Source organism: Phascolarctos cinereus, unplaced genomic scaffold (assembly GCF_003287225.1).
Source record: "Phascolarctos cinereus isolate Bilbo 61053 unplaced genomic scaffold, phaCin_HiC Scaffold_3;HRSCAF=262, whole genome shotgun sequence".
Classification (NCBI taxonomy): Eukaryota; Metazoa; Chordata; class Mammalia; order Diprotodontia; family Phascolarctidae; genus Phascolarctos; species Phascolarctos cinereus.
The window spans coordinates 210,313,389-210,332,529 of NW_027555736.1; the positions used below are offsets into that span (position 1 = coordinate 210,313,389).

The 19,141-nt window shown below is 38.6% G+C and overlaps 1 protein-coding gene across 3 annotated transcripts in view; it reads left to right on the forward strand.

The window, feature by feature from the left end:
* Positions 1-11,160: 11,160 nt before the first annotated feature.
* PTPN21 (protein tyrosine phosphatase non-receptor type 21) overlaps positions 11,161-19,141 on the forward strand; it is a 120,982-nt gene continuing 113,001 nt past the window's right edge. For 2 of the 3 annotated variants that reach the window (XM_021000323.2, XM_021000325.2), the window contains exons 1-2: positions 11,161-11,373; positions 18,695-19,075. In XM_021000323.2, coding sequence (XP_020855982.1) covers positions 18,896-19,075 — 180 coding nt within the window. In that variant the 5' untranslated portion in view covers positions 11,161-11,373; positions 18,695-18,895. Of the gene's footprint in view, positions 11,382-18,694; positions 19,076-19,141 lie in introns of all 3 variants that reach the window. The other variant, XM_021000324.2, reaches the window with a different exon arrangement.

A 19,141-nucleotide genomic window follows, 5' to 3' on the forward strand; every position in this document is an offset into this window, starting at 1 on the left:
TTTATCTATCTCTCCTCTAGTTTTAAAAATATTTTCTTTTGTGTTTATCTGAAGTTTTTTAAATGTACAAACAATTTAGCAATCCTTACCATCTGTTTTTTAATGCATTTTTGTAGGGATGTGATTTTCCACCTGAAGACAGCATGCTTTAACTGCATCCCAGAAACTTTATGTTGTTTTATTATTATTTTCTTTCACATAATTACTTAGGACTTCATTAATGCTCCATATGGGTCTGTGTATTTTGTTTGTGCTCTCTGAATTGATTTCTATGTTTATTGTCTTATGGTCTGTAAAAGGATATCCTTACTAGTTTTGCTTTTAAAAAAAACATGTATTTGCATATATCTGTGCCCTACTACATGGCAATTTTTGTGAAAGTTCCATGTGGCGCTGAAAATTATATTCTTTAGCAGTCCTATTTAGAAGATGCCACAAGACATTTAGCTCTAGTTTCTCTAGTACTTTGTTCAATTTTATATTTTCCCTTGTGTTTATCTGTTAGACTTATCCAAAACTGAGAGAGGGATATTGAAATCTCCTGCTACTATTTTATTACTGTCTATATATTCTTGCAGTTAACTCAATTTTTCCTTTACAAATGGTTACAGAAGCATGTGGATCACATAATTTTAATATTGATATTGGTTTGTTGCTTTCAGCAGTCTCCTTATTTGTCTTTTTTTCATGTTATAAAAGTTTGTTTCTGCTTCATCTGATGGCATGATTGCAACTCCTGCTTTTTTTTGGATTCACTTGATACATGTAAAAATTTTTTCCCAGCATCTCATTTTTAATTCTTTGCATATCTTTGCTTTTATAATGTGTTTTTTTATATGCAATTGATTGTGGTATTTTGCTTTCTTATCTAATTTATTATTCTTTTTCATTTTATTTGATTGTTTAATCCATTTGCATTTAAAGCTATGAGAGGTTTATATTTTCCTCCATTTATCTCTAATATTGCTTTTTTTTAATACTGGGATTTTATTCCTTCTTCCTTGGCAAACACAGTACTTTGTCTCTTCAGTTATTTTAGCTTAATCTACTTTAAGGAAACTTTATTCCCACTGGCTCTTTTCCCCTCATAAAGAAGGTCCTCTCTGCAATTTGTTACCTCTTTCCCTCCTTTCGGAGTTTTGTGTATTTGTTCCTTTTCTTCCTTCCTTTTATCTAGTTATTTAATTCTTCTTTTCTTTCTGTTAAGTAAAGTAAAATCCATCTTCTCTCCTCTTCAACTTGTTTTCTTCATTGTTTTCTTGGACTTTCACTTTCTGCACCTTTTTCTAAATAAGACCTTTCCCTAATTCCCTTTATTATTTATCATCCCTTTGTGCTTATTCTAGACTTGCCTATATTCATGAGCCTTTTATTTATTTAGTCCTTCTTTAGTTTCTAATAAAATGGAAGATTCAAAGGTTCCTAATTTGGGTTCCACTTTCTAAACAGTTTCTGTGTTATTGCTTTGTAGATCTTCCCCATGACTCCCTTTTTTCTGTTATCCCTTACTCTAAAGTATGCCAATTCCTGAGGGTAATTAAGAGAATATGGTAAGAATTTCCCTATTTTCTTGATTGTGCAGTTCATTATTGGCTTTTGCCATTTCCATAGTCACATTCCCCTCTCCCCAATTTTCTTGAAATCTCTTCCTCAGGGTCCATGTCCTCCCACTCTTCTGGTTTTCAAATGCCCGTAGGAGTTCTGATTTCTCTTTTCCTGAGGGAGAAAAAGTAGTATTTCTAAGCTCTAAATTCTTGCACAGTATACCCATTGTAAGGTCTTAATCACCACTCATAGAATGTCTTCCTTGTCATGTGGGACCATTCATCAGTGGCCCTGCCTCCCATCACTGAAACAAGATTTCACCATTTCTTTCCCCCTTTTCAATCCTTCCTTTGGGCTCCTTGATCATCCTCTTATACATTATCTTCTTTCTAAGAGACTTCAGAAATTCCTCATTATTAGCCTTTGATATGATTAGGGTATATCACATATTCCTCTCCATTCTTTTCTTCCTTATTCTTCTTTTATGCACCCTCCCATTCTATAATCGTAGTCCCACAGAATTGATTCAGAGTAGGTGGGGTGTTTTTAGGTTTAGTCCATGCCTATTTCTTTACCATCATTGCTATTTGACTTCTGCTTTCACCCTTGTCTCTTTATATACTTTCAGAAAGAAATGTCTCAACAGTTTCTCTGCTGTTGTTGTCCCTGGTTGCTACAATTATTTACTTTTCTTGCATATGCATTGTTTGGAGTATTTGAAAAGCAGATAACTTGTCAAGGTATAATTTTCTCTCTGACAATGATTTGGACATCTTTTATTAAACATCCATTTCCCCTATAATGGTCAAGCTAGGTTTGCATGGTATATCACTTTGTGTTGCATCTTGAGATCCTTTGTTCTTTGGGATATGTTATTCAATTCCCTCCTGTAGTTTCTGGTGGGTGCAGAATAATCATGTTATTTCAATTTTCTTTTCTTTTTATTTGAAGGTCTTTTTTCACATTGGGCTGAACTTAATATAAAGAAATGTATTTCAAGTAATTTCTTACTTGATTCTCTAGGATTCTATAGTTATGCCAGCGTATCATCTGCAAAGAGTGACAGCTTTGTTTCTTTGCCTATTCTAATTCCTTCAATTTCTTTTTCTTCTCTAATTGCTACAGCTAACACTTCTAGCACAATATTGAGTAACAGTGGTGATAATGGGCATCCTTGTTTCACCCCCAATCTTATTGGAAATGCTTCTAGTTTATCCCCATTGTATATAATGCTTGCTGATGGGTTTTGACAGATGTTATCCATCATTTTGAGGAAGATTCCACTTATTCCAATGCTTGCTAGTGTTTTTAATAGGAATGGGTGTTGCATTTTGTCAAATGCTTTTTCTTCATCTTTTGAGCTAATCATATGATTTCTGTTAGTTTTGTTGTTGATGTGGTCAACTATGCTGATAGGTTTCCTAATATTGAACCAGCTCTGCATTCCTGGTATAAATCCTACCTGGTCATAGTTATTATCCTCGAGATAAGTTATTGTAATATCTTTGCTAATATTTTTAATAAATTTTTGCATCTATATTCATTTTTATTATTTTTTTATTATTTTTAGGCAATTGGGGTTAAGTGACTTGTCCAGGATCACATAGCTAGTAAGTGTCAAGTGTTTGGTCTGAGGTCATATTTGAACTCAGGTCCTCCTGAATTCAAGGCTGGTGCTCTATCCACTGCACCACCTAGCTGCCCCCTTTTTTAATTTATTTTATTATGCATCTATATTCATTAGGGAAATTGGTCTATATTTTTCTTTCTCTGTTTTGGCTCTTCCTGGTTTAGGTATCAGCACCATATCTGTATCATAAAAAGAATTTGGTAGGACTCCACCTATTTTCCCAAATAGTTTATATAGTATTGAAATTAGTTGTTCTTTAAATGTTTGATAGAATTCACTTGTAAATCCAACTGGCCCTGGAGATTTAGCAAAGTTGCAGGATATAAAATAAACCCACACAAATCACCAGTATTTCCATATATAACTAACAAAGCCCAGCAGCAAGAGATAGAAAGAGAAACTCCATTAAAAATTACTGTAGACATTATAAAATATTTGGGAATCTACCTGCCAAAACAAAACCAAGAACTATATGAACACAATTACAAAACATTTTTCACACAAATAAAGTCAGATCTAAATAACTGGAAAAATATCAGTTGCTCATAAGTAGGCTGAGCTAATATAATAATAATGACAATTCTACCCAAATTAATTTGCTTATTCAATGCTGTACCAATCAAACTACCAAAAAAAATTTTATAGAGCTAGAAAAAACAATAACAAAATTCATCTGGAATAACAAAAAGTCCAGAATATCAAATGAACTAATAAAAAGAAATGCAAGTGAAGGTGGCCTGGCTGTACCTGATCTTAAATTGCATTATAAAGTAGCAATCATGAAAACTACTTGATTCTGGCTAAGAAATAGAGTTGTGGATCAGTGGAATAGATTAGGTATGCAAGACACAACAGTGAATGACTGTACTAATCTACTATTTGATAAATCCAAAGACTCCAGCTTCTGGGATAAGAAATCACTATTTAGCAAAAACTGCTGGGAAATCTGGAAAAATGTATGACAGAAACTGGGCATAGATCAACATCTTACACTCGATACCAAAGTAAAGTCAAAATAGATACATGATCTAGATATGAAGACTGATACTATAAGCAAACTAGAAGAGCGAGGAATAGCTTACCTTTCAGATTTATGGAGAAGGGAAGAATTTCTGGCCAAACTTTGTCTTAGCAAAATTTGGAGTGTTGTGCTCAGTTCTTGATGTCACATTTCAGAAAGGTCATTGACAAACTGGGTTATATCCCAAGGAGGGTAACCAGGATGTTTAAAGAATATTATTATAGGTGTGGCTCTAAAGCCAGCACTCTCTTAGTTTAGGTTCTATGTTGGGCAAGTCATTGAACATTTAACAAAGGAGGAAACTTACTCTGCTCTAAAAACAAGAATATGTAACAGGAATACAATGGCACTTAGCTTTTCTGTATGTGGCCCCTTTCATCACCATTTTGAAAAGCATCTGGTTAGTAAGCCATCAGGGTATGGCAACTCACATGGTCTCAGGGACTTACCAACTCTGAGAGATCCTGATTTCACATGACTGGGACCTTTTATGCTCACAGACTAGGAAGCTGTGTCAGAGGTATCAGGGGAACTGCACCTATCACACCATGCTATCCAAAGATTGGTTAAAGAAATTGAAACTAACTTAGAGTAGAGGAGACTTAGGGGTTGACATGATAGCTGTCTTCAAATACTTGCACGGTTATTAAGAAGAAGCTTAGACTTTTTCTGCTGTTGTATTGGGGGCAGCTAGATAGCACAGTAAATAGACGAGTGCCCAGCCTGGACTCAAGAAGACTCATCTTCCTGAGTTCAAATCTGGCATCAGACATTTACTAGCTGTGTGATCCTGGGCAAGTCACTTAACCGTTTGCCTCAATCTCCTCATCTGTAAAATGGGATGGAGAAGGAAATGTCAGTGTCAGAGGGCACAACTAGGAGCAATGGTTGGACCTGGCAGAAAGGCAGATTTTTGGTTTGATATAAGGGGAAAACATTCCTAGCGATCACGGCTATCCAAATGTGGAAAAGGAGGCTTTGGGAGATAGTGGTTTCTCCCTCAGATATCTTCAAGTATAGCTTGGATAAGCACTTGCCGGGAATGTTGTGAAGGCATTTCTGTTCAGTCATGGGTAGGATAAGATAGTCCCTGAAGTCCCTTTCAAATCTGAGATTCTGTGATTATCTAGTTTCTGTGAAAATGAGGGTTTTTTCACTTTCTTAAGACCAAAAAGAGAAATTAGAAATTGTTCATCTAACACTTTGAAGAAACTGTACAAGGAATTTATTATGAGTTTTATCGTTCAATCAGTAATGTCTGACTCTTCATGACCTCTTGGACAGGTTTTCTTGGCAAAGACATTGGAATGGTTTGTCATTTCCTTCTCCAGTGGATTAAGGCAAACAGACACCACATAGGGTCATAAGGCTAGTAAGGGTCTGAGGCTGGATTTGAACTCAGATCTTCCTGACTCCAGGCTCAGTACTCCATCCACTGAGCCACCTAGCTGCCTCAGGGATTTTACTTAGATATAATTGACTAAATCAACATAGTTCATGAATTTAAGGCTTAAATTTTAGATCTGTCTGCAAGTTACTTCAAAGAGTGAGAGTGTTGGATTGCTGTTGCAGGCTGAACCTCACTCAGGTTACCTCCTACCTACTTAATTTAGGTTTGATATTGGAACAAAATGAGACACCCATAGGTCATTCAGCAATTAACAAAAGGAGATTTACTTAGACACAGCAAGAGAAGAATATTCACCAAAGACAGCAATTGAGGACATCTCTACTTGATTCACCTGAACCAATCTCCCTATCCTGAATTGCCCATTGTGATCTACCAGTCAAGTGTCAGAGAACCCCTGGAGTTCCTCATGGCTGCTTTGTACTTAGGTCAACAGTTGGAGCATTTAGTACCCTGAGGCAACCAACTCTTGAGGAATTCCCAATACTTTTAAGGAAAAATGAATATAACCTGCATTGTTCCTATTACAGCTCTGTTGTCAAATGCATATTACCATTATAGACATACACAGTACACAAGGAACCTCATTTTAATAATTGTTTTTTACGAATATTCAGTCATAAAGGATATTAATTTTACCCATAAACCAAAAATCCCAAATCTAACAACTTCTAAAAAAAATTCAGCAATCAACTTTCTTTTAGAAATACAATTTTTTTAAAATGAAACAAAATTCCACCATTTGTGGCTGGGCACACCTGTCATATCTGGTATTTATGACCATATTACCATAAGATTTAGAGGTACAAGGAATCTTAGAGATCCATAATTGTATAGTTGAGGAAACTAAGGCCCAGAGGAGTTAGGTAACCTGCTCAAGAATACCCAGGTTGTAAATAACAGAACTGGGCTTTTGGACTCCAAACCAGGTACTCTTTCAGCTGGACCATATTGGTTTTCATTTATGTTTTCACTCATTTTTGGTATGACTGAATCATTTAGTACTATTGGGCTAGGTGCTGTAGGAGACAGAATTTTAGAACTGGGAGGAACTTTTTTTTTTTAGGCAATTGGGGTTAAGTGACTTGCCTAGGGTCACACAGCTACTAAGTTTCAAGTGTCTGAGGCTGGATTTGAACTCAGGTCCTCCTGACTTCAGGGCCGGTGCTCTAGCCACTGCGCCACCTAGGTGCCCCAGGAACTTTTGATATTATCAAATTTAACTTCCCTTATTTTAGGCTGAGCAAGCCAAGTCTTATAGACATTAAATAACTTCCCCACAATCACAAAGGCATTTAATTGTAAAGTGGAACTCAAACTCCTGTCTCTTGACTCCTGGTCTCGTGTTTTTTCTGACAGTCTAATGCTCATTCCACTTTGCTGTGCTGACTATAGCTGTAAATGAAATAAGCGCTTAAGCAGCTTACAATCTAGCTTGGGAGACAAAAATAGTATAGATTAGAGAACAATTAAATGTGAAACTATGTTGTATTGGGGGCAGCTAGATGGCACAGTAAATGGAGGAGTACCCAGCTTGGAGTCAAGAAGACTCATGTTCCTGAACTCAAATCTGGCCTCAGACATTTACTAGCTATGTGATCCTGGGCAAGTCACTTAACCCTGTTTGCCTCAATCTTCTCATCTGTGAAATGGGCTGGAGAAGGAAATGTCAAACCACTCCAGAACTTTTGCTAAGAAAACCCCAAATGGGGTCACAAACAGTCAGGCATGACTGAAATGACTGAACAAAATGTTGTATTGACTATAGATTCAGGAAATCCAGGCCTTGGAGGAAGAGCAGGATTTGGAAAAACAGAAAAACAATCTGGTACATTGGAAAAAGTGTCACCTCAGACTCAAAAGACTTGAGGTTTGAATCCATGGTAATACATTTACTAGCTGGGTTAACATAGGAAAATGATATAGTGTCTGTGAAGATCAATTTCCTCATCTACAAAAAGGTAAATATTTGTACAATCTCCCTTGTAGGTTGAGTTTTAGTGTAGTAGGTATGCAGCTCTTATAAGCTCTGGGGAATCTCATTCCAACTCCTACTCTCTCAGACTACTTGGGCTCCCCAAGCTAGGCTGGCTATATATATAATATCTCCCTTTCAGGGTTCTAGGGGGGTACTCCTAGGAGGCTGAAGCTGTCTTTTCTCTAATGTTATTAGCTCAATCCACCATTCTCCATTCCATTGTGAGTTGCCAGTCATTAACATTACAGCTCCCATTTAACAAATTAACATCAATTGGTTTTTAAGTGACATTTATTTTGCAGATATAGCAAAAACAGAAATACAAACATCTACCCCTTCTTACATCTTGGGGTGGGGTTATACCTTTTGTCTCTGGGGAGAGTGGACTCAGACAACACAGTTTTTTTTTTACAGCCAGTTTTATTTTATTTTAATTTTTAACCTGTCAACAAGCATTTTTATATATTTTATTTCCCCCCAATTTTAACATTTTAAAAAAAGTTTTGAGTTACAATTTCTATCCCTCCCTTCCTGCTCCCTGAAACAGCAAGCAATCTGATATAATTTATAATGTATAAGGTTTTGGCTTCTACTGGACTAGGTCCTGAAGATTGTTCCTGGCTATTCACTCAGGGGAGCCTTGGTGTTGAACTGTTTAGAATCTAGACTCTAGATGCATCATGAATTCCATTCTAGGACCTCCTTCCTAGTGGCTCATTCTCTAGATTTTTTTGAAGCTCATTTGGTGGTAGCTATCTCCAGTCCCCTTAATTGAGAAGCAGGAAAAATAAATACAAAGACAAAGAGCTGAAGCCCATGCTCCCTGGTCACTTAGTCTTATGCAGGCAGGGACTAAGGCCTTTCCTTTAAAACAATGGCCCTCTTCTCTCACTTGAATACAGCCAGGTAGGAAAGAGTCAGACCAAAAATGACTGACTCTGGTAGACTATTGCCTATTGAAGGTCCCCACCCCACTTCTGACTACACAGTCCTCAAAACCTTTCTCTTTGACATGTGGTTACCAGAGCAGAACCAGTTACATTTGTACATGCTCCAGTGTGGGAGTAAGGCATTTTCATTATGCGTCAAGTTGTTTCTCCAAAAGTAGACTCCCCAGTTTCTTCCACATTTGGATTGCATTAATTGTGTAGGCAAATGACTTCTCAGAAGTCCTCCTTCACATATATGTGTGAATAATTTTAGGTAGGAAAGCAAGGTGAGCAAACACAAAGAAGTGTAACTAAGAATGGATATTCCAAGAGACCTGGAGATCTTTTCCTGGAGCAAAAAAGTGTTCTGGGAGAAATGGATCATTGATTTAGAGTTGGAAGCTACAGGACACAATTGAGGAAAACTGAGATACAGAGAAGTTGTGTTTTATCCCGAGTCATACAGAATTACAATTTGAACCCAAGCCCTCTGACTCCAAATCTAGTAATCTATCCATTGTACCACACCAAGTAGTAGAAAATAAGATGTAATAGGTAGATTTCAGACAAATTATAGAGGGTCCTGAAATTCAGGTAAGAGAATGGATTAGGAGATCTGTCACAGCAAGGGCCTTTAGATTTCAGGGAATCTAGTAAACTTCTATTGGAAAAAAATGCATCTTTATTTCAATAGAATTTGCTTTCTTTGTAATCCTAAATATTTTATTTTACATATTTAAAAACATTATTCTAAGAAGGCATGCAGAGGTTTCAAATTGTCAAAGCACTCCATGACACAAAAAAAGTTAGTCTCTTTAACAAGGAAAGAAAGAAAGAATGAGTGAAAAAGCATTTATTAAGGGCTTATTTTGTTCCTGGCAAGGTGTTGGAACCTTGAGATACAAATACAAACAGAAAGAGTGCCTGCCCTTGTGAAGTTTACATTCTGATAAAGGAAAACAATACATGTGGCCTAACTGTAGTTAGGGAAAGAGGTGTTTTGGACTGAGAAGTCATTTGGAAGTTAAGGAGAGCTACAGGGCAATTGACTGACTTGAACTTTCCAGGAATGGCAGTGTTGATTTGATAACTCTCAATAGAACATGGGTAGCTAAGAAGTGACTTTATGAAAACAATGTTTTAGGAAGATTACTCAGCCACCAAAATGCAGAATTGATTTGGGTGGAGGAGGGAAAAGAGAGAGGGGAATTGAAGGAAGAGAAATTAGCTAGGAGATTAGCAATAATTGAGGAACACGGTACAACTATGGTGATGTGAGGATCTTGGCAGTGGGAATGGAGAAGGTGGAATTTAAACAAATAAACAAGTCAAAGGAAGAGATGTCAGGATATGAAAACTGGTTAGGTATAGGGAAAAAGAAGGAAGATTTAAAGATAATTAGCATGACAATGATGACAGTTAACATTTATAGAGTACTTTAAGGTTTGAAAAGCACTTTGTGGCTCCAAAGCCATATGGAAGGCTGAGAGAACTCCACAGGACTCCTCTATTCTCCTTCTAAATATACAAATTAACCTTAATGTCCCCTGGAAAGAATGAGTTTACTCAATTTAGGCTAATTTTCCTTTATAAAAGCATGCTGTCATTTAAAAAAAAGATTTTTCTGAACTGATCCAGATTTAAAAATGATTTGAGTCAAAATTAACTTACATTAAACTATTAATTATCTCAATTTTCCAGGGCTATTTCCTCTTCAAATTTTAAAAAGTAGAAATCAAATATTATCGTGATAGTCTGTTATGCAAATAATTGAGTTTTCTTACAATAGACTATATATGCATATACTATATGAAGCATTTTCTTTAAATGGCTCTTTAAGTATTTATAAATTCTTGATTTAGAGAATGTATTTTTTCTTTTATCCAGTCGTATCTAGTACTCCTGAAAGTGTAAAAAAAAAATGTAACTCAGTTTCTGTTTTCAGGGGTCATAGCTTTCTCAAGTAGCAGGCACAAAAGAAGTAGCCATATAGTAAAATAAGTAGCAAATTATTACAGCAAATTAGTGATAGCATTTTACACAGTCCAAAAGACCTAATTATCTGTCACAGAAATAATATCCCCACTGTATTTTATAAAAAACCCGGCTTCATTTGGGAAGCCTTAAAATAAGTGGTCATATGATTAAAAAAGGAAACGATTCGTTGTAACCCCCTATTTCTGTAATGCCCCCACAGCAGGCGCGGCAGCTGTCCCGCTGCTGACATTCCCCTGCCCTAACATTCCAACTCTCTGAGGTCATGGACTGCAAGCATACGGGCTCTTCGCTCTTTCCTCCGTATCCGTCCGCGTGGATGGAACAAGTAACGCCTCCCGGGGAACTTGCACCTTCACTGCCCAGCAAGAGACCGAGCGGATAGGAGCAAGGCGAAGGAGCCTCGCGGTCCTAGAGCTTCGTTTCTCCCCTATAAGCCTCCCCCTTCTGCCCTGCCTGGAGCTAGCTGCCTGGGAGATGACTGCCAAGTTCACTGTCCGGGGTCCCTTTGTGTAGCCCGGCTCGCGGACCCCGGCTCTCGCGCCCTTGCACGAGCCCGGCTGCCCCCGCATCGCTTGCCCGCAGGAGCTCCCTCGAGCGCTCCGTGGCCCCCCGCCCTCCTGCGAGTCCTTACCTAGTGGAATGATACACAGACCAAGTTTTCTGAGACAGGAAGTGAGGAATGTTTTCACTATGACTGAGTTGGAGGGGAACCTGGTATGTCCTTCCCGACCCACGGGACGTAGTGAGACCCTTGTGAAGGAGGACCGGTGAGAGATGTCTTCCAGGGGAAGAAGCCGAACTGTTTGTGTTTTGTAGCTGAGGATGCGTGACCTCAGAACCTCTTCAGCTGGATCATTGCAACAGGTAAATAAGTAAGTAATGGGCAAGAGTAGACTAAGGGAGCCACCCCAGGCTCTCTTTGTTTGATACAGTTTCATGCTGTCCTTTGGGAAATAAGTACCTCTCTGTTCCAGAGAGGCAGAACGTGTAACTTAGTGGCATTTTCTCTCATGAGTAAGGTTTCTTCTGTGTACAGTTTGTTAGTCGTGGAAATCATGAATGCTATCGCAGTTCTCGAAAAGATAACGTTTCACAAAGAAATTCTTCTTTTTCATGTTCCGCTCCACGGACTTGTCTATTAAAGTTTCTTAAGAGAACATGTTTACTTATAATTGATTCAATTTATTCTTTTAGGGTCCAATTCCAAATCAGGTGGTTAATTCTGGCTACATTTCAGCCTGCTAAAATGGTGCATACATGTTGAGTTTGGCAAATAAAAACTTTTGGTAGGGGAGAGAGAGAAGGAGGTGTTTTTGCTTTATTTTGCTTAAGAGAAGTGTGGCTACTGTAGGGAGAGAAATTCCTAGGTCTGCTAAATTCAGGCTTGTGATTTAGGCGGATACTGATTAGATACTCTTGGCAGGCTGGTCCCATTTTCTTTTTGCTGATAAAGCCTTAATAGTACATATATGTGTGTGTGTGTGTGTTGTGTGTGTGTGTGTGTGTGTGTGTGTGTGTGCACATTTTAAAAAAAATTCCATGTGATCAAAATGACACCAGCTGTTAGCTTAACACTAAATGACAGCTGCTAGATTAAAAAAAAGCTTTCAATTTCGAATATAACAGTTGTATTTGGACAACAGTAAACATAGTGCAACTAAGGAAATTTATTCGCAAGTTTTTGCATTTGCTTGTATGGATATTTTTGTCTTATGGGAAAAAAGTTAATATTCAAAGCAGTGGAGTTATTAAATGCTATTGCTTTCTTACTGACAGATGATAACACTTTAGTTGCTTTATTTTCAGGTAGTTATTGCAAATTTTAAATGAGATGAAGCCTTAGTAAGGAAAATCTTCACAAAATATACAATTATATTTCATTAAGAAACTTTTTGATTATTGAGAATACTTTTTAAAAAGTAGCATATCCTGCTTACAGAAGTAGATCTACCTGACTTGTTTAAGAGTTGCTACTGAAATGAAACATTTAACTTACTGCTTTTTCTATGCATTCTGTTTTCTTTGGTACTGAAGCCATTCAGTTTTAAGGTTTCAGTGTAGAAATAAGTATCCATCATAGATATCACTTTTCAACCATTCCAAAGCAAAGTTTGTAAATAATATGAAAACTTTAGTCAACAGAGAGTTTAACCAGACCAACAAATATCAGATGAGTCTTTAAAAAATTCACTTATGGCATTTTGAGAAAAATACCTCTTAAGTTATCCCTAAAACAGACAAAAGTTTCTCTCAGCCTTTACTCAGTTTGGTTTTTATTAGAGCTATTAACCATATAAACAGTTTCTTAAACCCTATGTACAGCATGTGTTACAAAACAAGGGCATAAAGAATTGAGCTAAGAGCAGTATAACTGCGCTAACTTTGTTTTAAGTAGAGCATCACTTTTAACACAACGGAGTCTATTCTTTTCTTACAAAACCAAACACTCCCAGCAAACATAGTCCTCATTCCCCCCATCCCTAAGCCATTTCTAATAGTAGTTAGCTCTGAAGAGAAATTACACCTGGTTTAAGAAATTATTGTTTTCATGCTAACAAAAAAAATTAGGTGAAAATCTTTATTTCTATTATCAGTGAAGTTATAAAAAAACTGAACTTCAAACTTTTGGGTGTCTCCTCCCACAGCTCCCCCCATTTTTGTTTCAGTTACTTAATCTGATGCTCAAGTTAATAATTAAATTATATAGTATAGTATCTGTTACCTTCAAGGCTTAGTCATTTGTTTCTTTGTAGTGAAGAGACTACAATATCTGGAACATCTCAGAATACAAATATTTGCCTTCCCTCTTCATATAGACAAATGTCTTGTTTTTCATCTTTTGCTACTACCTGTCCTAGTTTCATTTGCTTTTAAAGGACTGTTCCATAGTTTTCATATTGAAATTTAAATGTATTACTTAATGATATAATTGAAAACTTTTTTGGGAAAATTATAACCAGAAATTTAACAAAAATACCTAGTAAGACCTTGTAAAAGATTTTTGCTGTAGGTTGACTATCTCTATCCTTTCAATAGCTCTTACCTTTTTAGTAGTATGAGAGGCTATTTCGCTATAACTTCTTATGAAGGGAGCTGGCCTCTCCCTCCCCATCTTCTCAAAGCACACACAGCGTTACTACAAAGCACTTTAAAGTATTGGAAATCCATATTTTTATGGTTTATAAGTATACTTGTATTTAATTATCAGGAGACATACACATCTGCGTAGACCTTAACATCTGTTTTCCTGGTAGTTTTCAAGTTAAAAGTTTATTATTACCTATATAGCTTCACTGGTCAGTGGTAGGGAAAATAAATTCTTAAGAACTGTTATCATTTTGGTCTGTTTCTCTTACATAGTAGATTGAGCTGCACTGTAAACATCTCCAAGGCAAGGTCCATGCTTTCTACCCTGTTTTAAAAATTTCCTCCCTTGTGTGGTGCTTTATACTTGACATTCCTTAAATATTGCAAACATTTGGTAATGGGTGGGGACCTGTGCCATTTTTCTCTTTCTATCTCTTACCTTCCTCTTCTTTAATCCTCTTGGTTTCCTCATCCCCACCCCATGCCTCCTTTTTGGACCAGCCCAGGGACAAAATTTCTGGATCTCTGGCTCTGAGGGATGGTGTAGACTCCACTCTCTACTGGAGTATACATTCTAAATCCCATGAAAGGCTTGGTGGCCATTGGTTGTGTACGTAGTTAAATAAATCTATAGTTATTTAACCACAGTGTTTAAATAGTTGTATTTTCCTCCATTTGGTTCTTAAAACCATCCAATGAGAGATGTAGTACAAGTACAGTATTGGCACCATTTTCAGTCAGGGGCAATAAAGACTTAAGAGGGTGAAAGTGATTTGCCCAAGGTCTTGAATCAGTAGGGAACCAGACTGGGTTACCTCCCAAAGGATTATGTTATTGCCCTTTAATGTTTACAAAATCTTTTATGTATATTAAATAATTTGATCATCAAGACAAGTCTTTTCTGCCCTCTGCCTCCTTCCTTCTCTCCTCACCCCATCCATAACCTAATAATAATAGTTACTTTTAATGCTTTAAGGTTCGTAAAAAAAGGGCTTTACATACATTCTCATTTGATCCTCACACTAATTCCATTTCTGCGCACCCGGGCTCTTCCTCCTCCACTGTGACTACAGACCTCCCTGGCTTCTTTAAAGTCTCAACTAAAACCCTATCTATTACAGGAAGCCTTTCCCAACCCCTCTTAATTCCAGTGCCTTCCATTTGTTAATTATTTCCTATTAATACTGTATATAGCTTTCTCTGTATATACTCCCCCTGGAGTTTTGTTTCTCCCCGTTAGATTGTAAGAACCTTGAGGGCAGGGACTGTTTTTTGCCTCTTTTTGTATTCCCACCGCTTAGCACCGTGTCTGGCACATAGCAGGCGCTTAATAAATGTGTATATTGAATTGAACTGAACTAACTCTGTGAGGTAGATGTTTATTGAATTGAACTCAAGCAACCTTGTGAGGTAGGTGCTGTTATCATCCCCGTTTTACAGATAAGGAAATCGAGTCTGAGAGAGGGTTACAATGCCAATAAGCATCTAAGTCAGGATTCGAATTCAGGTCTGTCCGCTAGACACTCAGCTACTTCAGCCTAGGTAGCTGAGACCCTAAATAACCTACTTTTAGCCTGGCTCACCTTCACTACTTGCTTTGTCTACTTTCCTTGGGTTGGGGAGGAAAGTAGAACTAGGGAGCTGGAGATACGTACGGGAAGCTGACTTGCTTCCCCTCTCCCGCCCCTAGTTTTGAGTGACAGTTCTGAATTGCTTAAAAACAAAAAAGCCGTAGTCTTTGGGGAAGAGCCCTGGATTTTGACCCAGGAGATCTGGGTTTGAATCCGGTTTCGGCTTCTAACTTTAAAGTGTAATTTGGTTGATTTACTTTCTCTTGGCCACGTGTCAGAAGGGAGGGTTGGACTGGATGACCTTTCAGCTCCTTTGCAGGTTTTTAGTCAGTGCTTTCAAAATCCACGAGGGGACCTCGTGGAAGGAGGGAAACCAGTCCCTTCCTTTTGGCGGAACTGGTAGCAAAGGGTGGGGAGGGGCGTCGCCAGATCCTGATAATGCTGGGCGTGTGCCGCTGCCGCTGGTGCCACCTTGGAGCCCCCGCCCGGAGAGACTCCAATGGGATGAGAGCCCTCTCCTTCCAGGCGCCCCTCCCTCCCTCAGTCCCCACGGCCAGCAGTTCAAGGCGGCGGTCCCTTTAAATGTTCCCCTCTCATCTCCACCCCCCCTCTGGTTTGCTGGACTCCGAGCGCCTAAGGGACTGTTCCTTGCTGAAACCTGTCCCACCGGAAACGGACCTCGAAACAAAGAGCGTTCCGGAGAGCCGCGAGAAGCTGGGGCGGGGCCGTGCTACTGCTACTTTCTAGCCCCGCCCCCCAGGCTTCTGATTGGGAGAAGCTCTTCTTGGCACGAGGTTTTTCTGCGGGAGGTGTTTAACACGCCAAGCTGTGTGCTTGCCTCCGGTCCTCTACCTGCAGTAGTGTTTCTTAGCCCCGCTCAATGCTAAGGGACGTATTTTTTCCATTCCTGTTGTCAGGATTCAAGAAGTGAATCGTTTAGAATTGGATCTCGAAGCACTTTTATCGTCAAGTTTATTCGTACTACGTGCCAGGCATTATGCGAGTTGTTGGGGGATACACAGGCAAAGAAGCTTTTGCCTTCAAGGCGCTAATGCACTGTTTGGGGCTGGGGTGTAGCACCGCGTAGATAAATACTCAGGTTGATGATCACAGAGCAGAAGGAAGGACACGGGGGCAGGGGGACGACACATAACTGGAGGAAGACTATCTCCTTTAGTCACACCTGACTGTTCATCTATGCCTTAATGAGAGAAGACTGGACTCGGTGTGCAGAGCTGGATTCTTGTCCCGGTTCTGTTAGTACCCAAGGGGATGATCTCTGGACAAAACACTGTCCTCTTAGCTGCAGTTTCCTAATCTGCAATAATTGCTGGCATCTTCATAACCTTTTAAAGAATGCAAAAGGCTTTATGTGCGTTATTTCATTGGATACTCAATTTAAATAAGTAGCTACTGATGTTTGTTCAGTCGTTTCAATTGTGTCTGATTCTTCTTGACCCCATTTGTGATTTTCCTGACAAAGATACTGGAGTGGTTTGCCATTTCCTTTTTCAGCACATTTTTTTTTGCAGGTGAGGAAATTGAGGCAAACAGTTAAGTGACTTGCCCAGGGTAACATAGCTAGTAAGAGTCTCAGGCAGATTTGAATTCAGGTCTTCCTGAGGCCAGGCCTGCCACTTCATTTGCTATACCACCTTCCTGTCCTACTGGTATTGACACCATTTTAAAATGAGGAAACTGAGGTTCACAGAACTTAAGTGACTTGTCCATGGTCACAAGGCTAGTATGTAAGTGGAAGTGGAATTCCAATCCAAGTCTCTATGAACTCCAAGTCCAATGTGCTTTCCAGTATCTCACTAACTCTTTCTCTTCAAATACTATGTCAGAGACTTTTTATAAAAATAAATAATATATGTGAAAATACTTTGCAAAGTCCTATACAGAAAAAAAAGTTTGAAGCCTGAGGATATTTTAGGGGCTCAGGAATGACTTCTAAAGTATTTGAGGGAGGGAAGAGGAATTGGAAAGATTGTTCACTTTTCCAGATACCAAGTAAATAAGAAAATAACTTTTTTCAAAATAAAATTTTATTGATATATTTTGTCTTTATGTCCCCTGAATTTCTCCTTATGCTAATCTTTTCTCTCTCCTAGCCATTCCATGATAAAGTAAATTATTTGCTGTGTGATAGGTGCTGTGCTAAGTGCTGGAGGTACACTTAAAGGCAAACAAAACAGTCCTTTCCCTGTTTCCTCAAGGGAGCTTGAATCCCAGTTCAAGAAGACTACACATATAGGGGAGCGGGAAGGGGTGATGGTGGTGTCTGGAGATGGCCTGGAAGTGAAATGCAGTGGAGTTGAGACTTAGAACTGAGCAAGATAAAAGTTAAATCTGGCTTATTGAACACTAAGATGTCCCTAGATGCAGAGTCCCATTCTCTGGTCTTGGAGGCAGTGGAGATGAGGGCCAGAGTGCAGTGCAGATTGCGTGGCTGAAGGTGTCTAGGAGGTGATGATAGAAAATTAACATTAATTTTAATGGACATTTTATCAGAATTAATTTTCTCCTTTCAAGGATATTCAACTGAATTAACATTTCCCAATGAGACATTGCCATAGTTTCTAGGGATACAGAAATGAACATAATAGTTTCTGTATGAAAGAAATTTATGGTATGAGATAGATATATATGAATGTAATGTAAAGGAGAGGTCTGGACAGAGCAACTTCTGTATTTCTGTGAATGGCACTGCTATCTTCCCAGACTCCAAAGGTTGGTGTCATCTATTGCACTTCTTTTTCTTATTCCTCTCTGCCTCATACCAAATCACTTGTTAATTCCTGTTAATTCTACTTTACACATCTTAATTCCCTTACTATACCTGAGTTCAGGGCCTCTTCTGGATTAGACTACTGTTAATAGCTTTCCAAATGGTCTTTCTGCTCTAATCCATCCTTAGCACATAACTTCCAAAATAATTTCTCTGAAGCATAGATCTTCCCATGTCACTCTGCTGTTTAAAATCCTTTAGTGCATTCCTATTGTCTTAAATACAAACTCCATAGCCTGGCATTTAAAACCTTTTACATTCTGGGCGCTAACTTATCTTTCAAGCTTTATTTAACATTCTTTCCTTTCACATGCTCTACATTCCAGCCAAATGTGATTACTCAGTTCCTGGAACCACTAGATCTTTCCAGCCTCCCTTCATTCTCACATCTGTTATCTACCGTCCTGATAAAACATTCCCTCTTTATCTCAATGCCTTTTAAGATTCAATTCAGGTACCATATCATTTTTCATGCTAGAATCCCCAATACCTAGCACATGCTTTGCACTTAATGAATGTTTCAGTTGAAGGTGAGGTCTTTCAAATATGGTTGAGATTAAGGAATATTATCCTGGTGCTCAGAGTTTTACATCTATTTCCCTATCTCTAAACATTTCTTTAGAGGTCAGAGAAGTTCTGATTTGTGGATGAAGGCTTATTTATTGTTGTGTTTTAAAGCTAAGCCTGCAGTTACCAGGATATCCTTACATAAACAATTAATCTTCTCTTTTCACAGTACTTTGGTGGATGATCCCTTCACCTGGACCTTGGAGAGTCAGATGTTTTTTAATGGCTGCAGACGCTGCTGGGTGAGCAGCCTGAGACTTTACAACTCACAACTCCTCAGGAGACCCAACATTCTCTCTGCATTACCTTCCACTGGGTCAGTGGTGTTGCCTTTTCCTCACTGTCCCCTTACAATAGAAGGGGAGATAAGATGCCACTTCCGTTTGGGTTGAAACTGAAACGTACTCGTCGATACACAGTGTCCAGCAAGAGCTGTTTGGTTGCCCGAATCCAACTGCTAGACAATGAGTTTGTGGAGTTCACACTTTCTGTGGAGAGCACTGGTCAGGAAAGCCTGGAAGCTGTAGCCCAAAGACTAGAGCTTCGTGAGGTAGGCAAATAAGCCAATAGAGCTTCCCTCTTTACTGTTCTGTTTTTTGTTTTTGTATCCACAGCC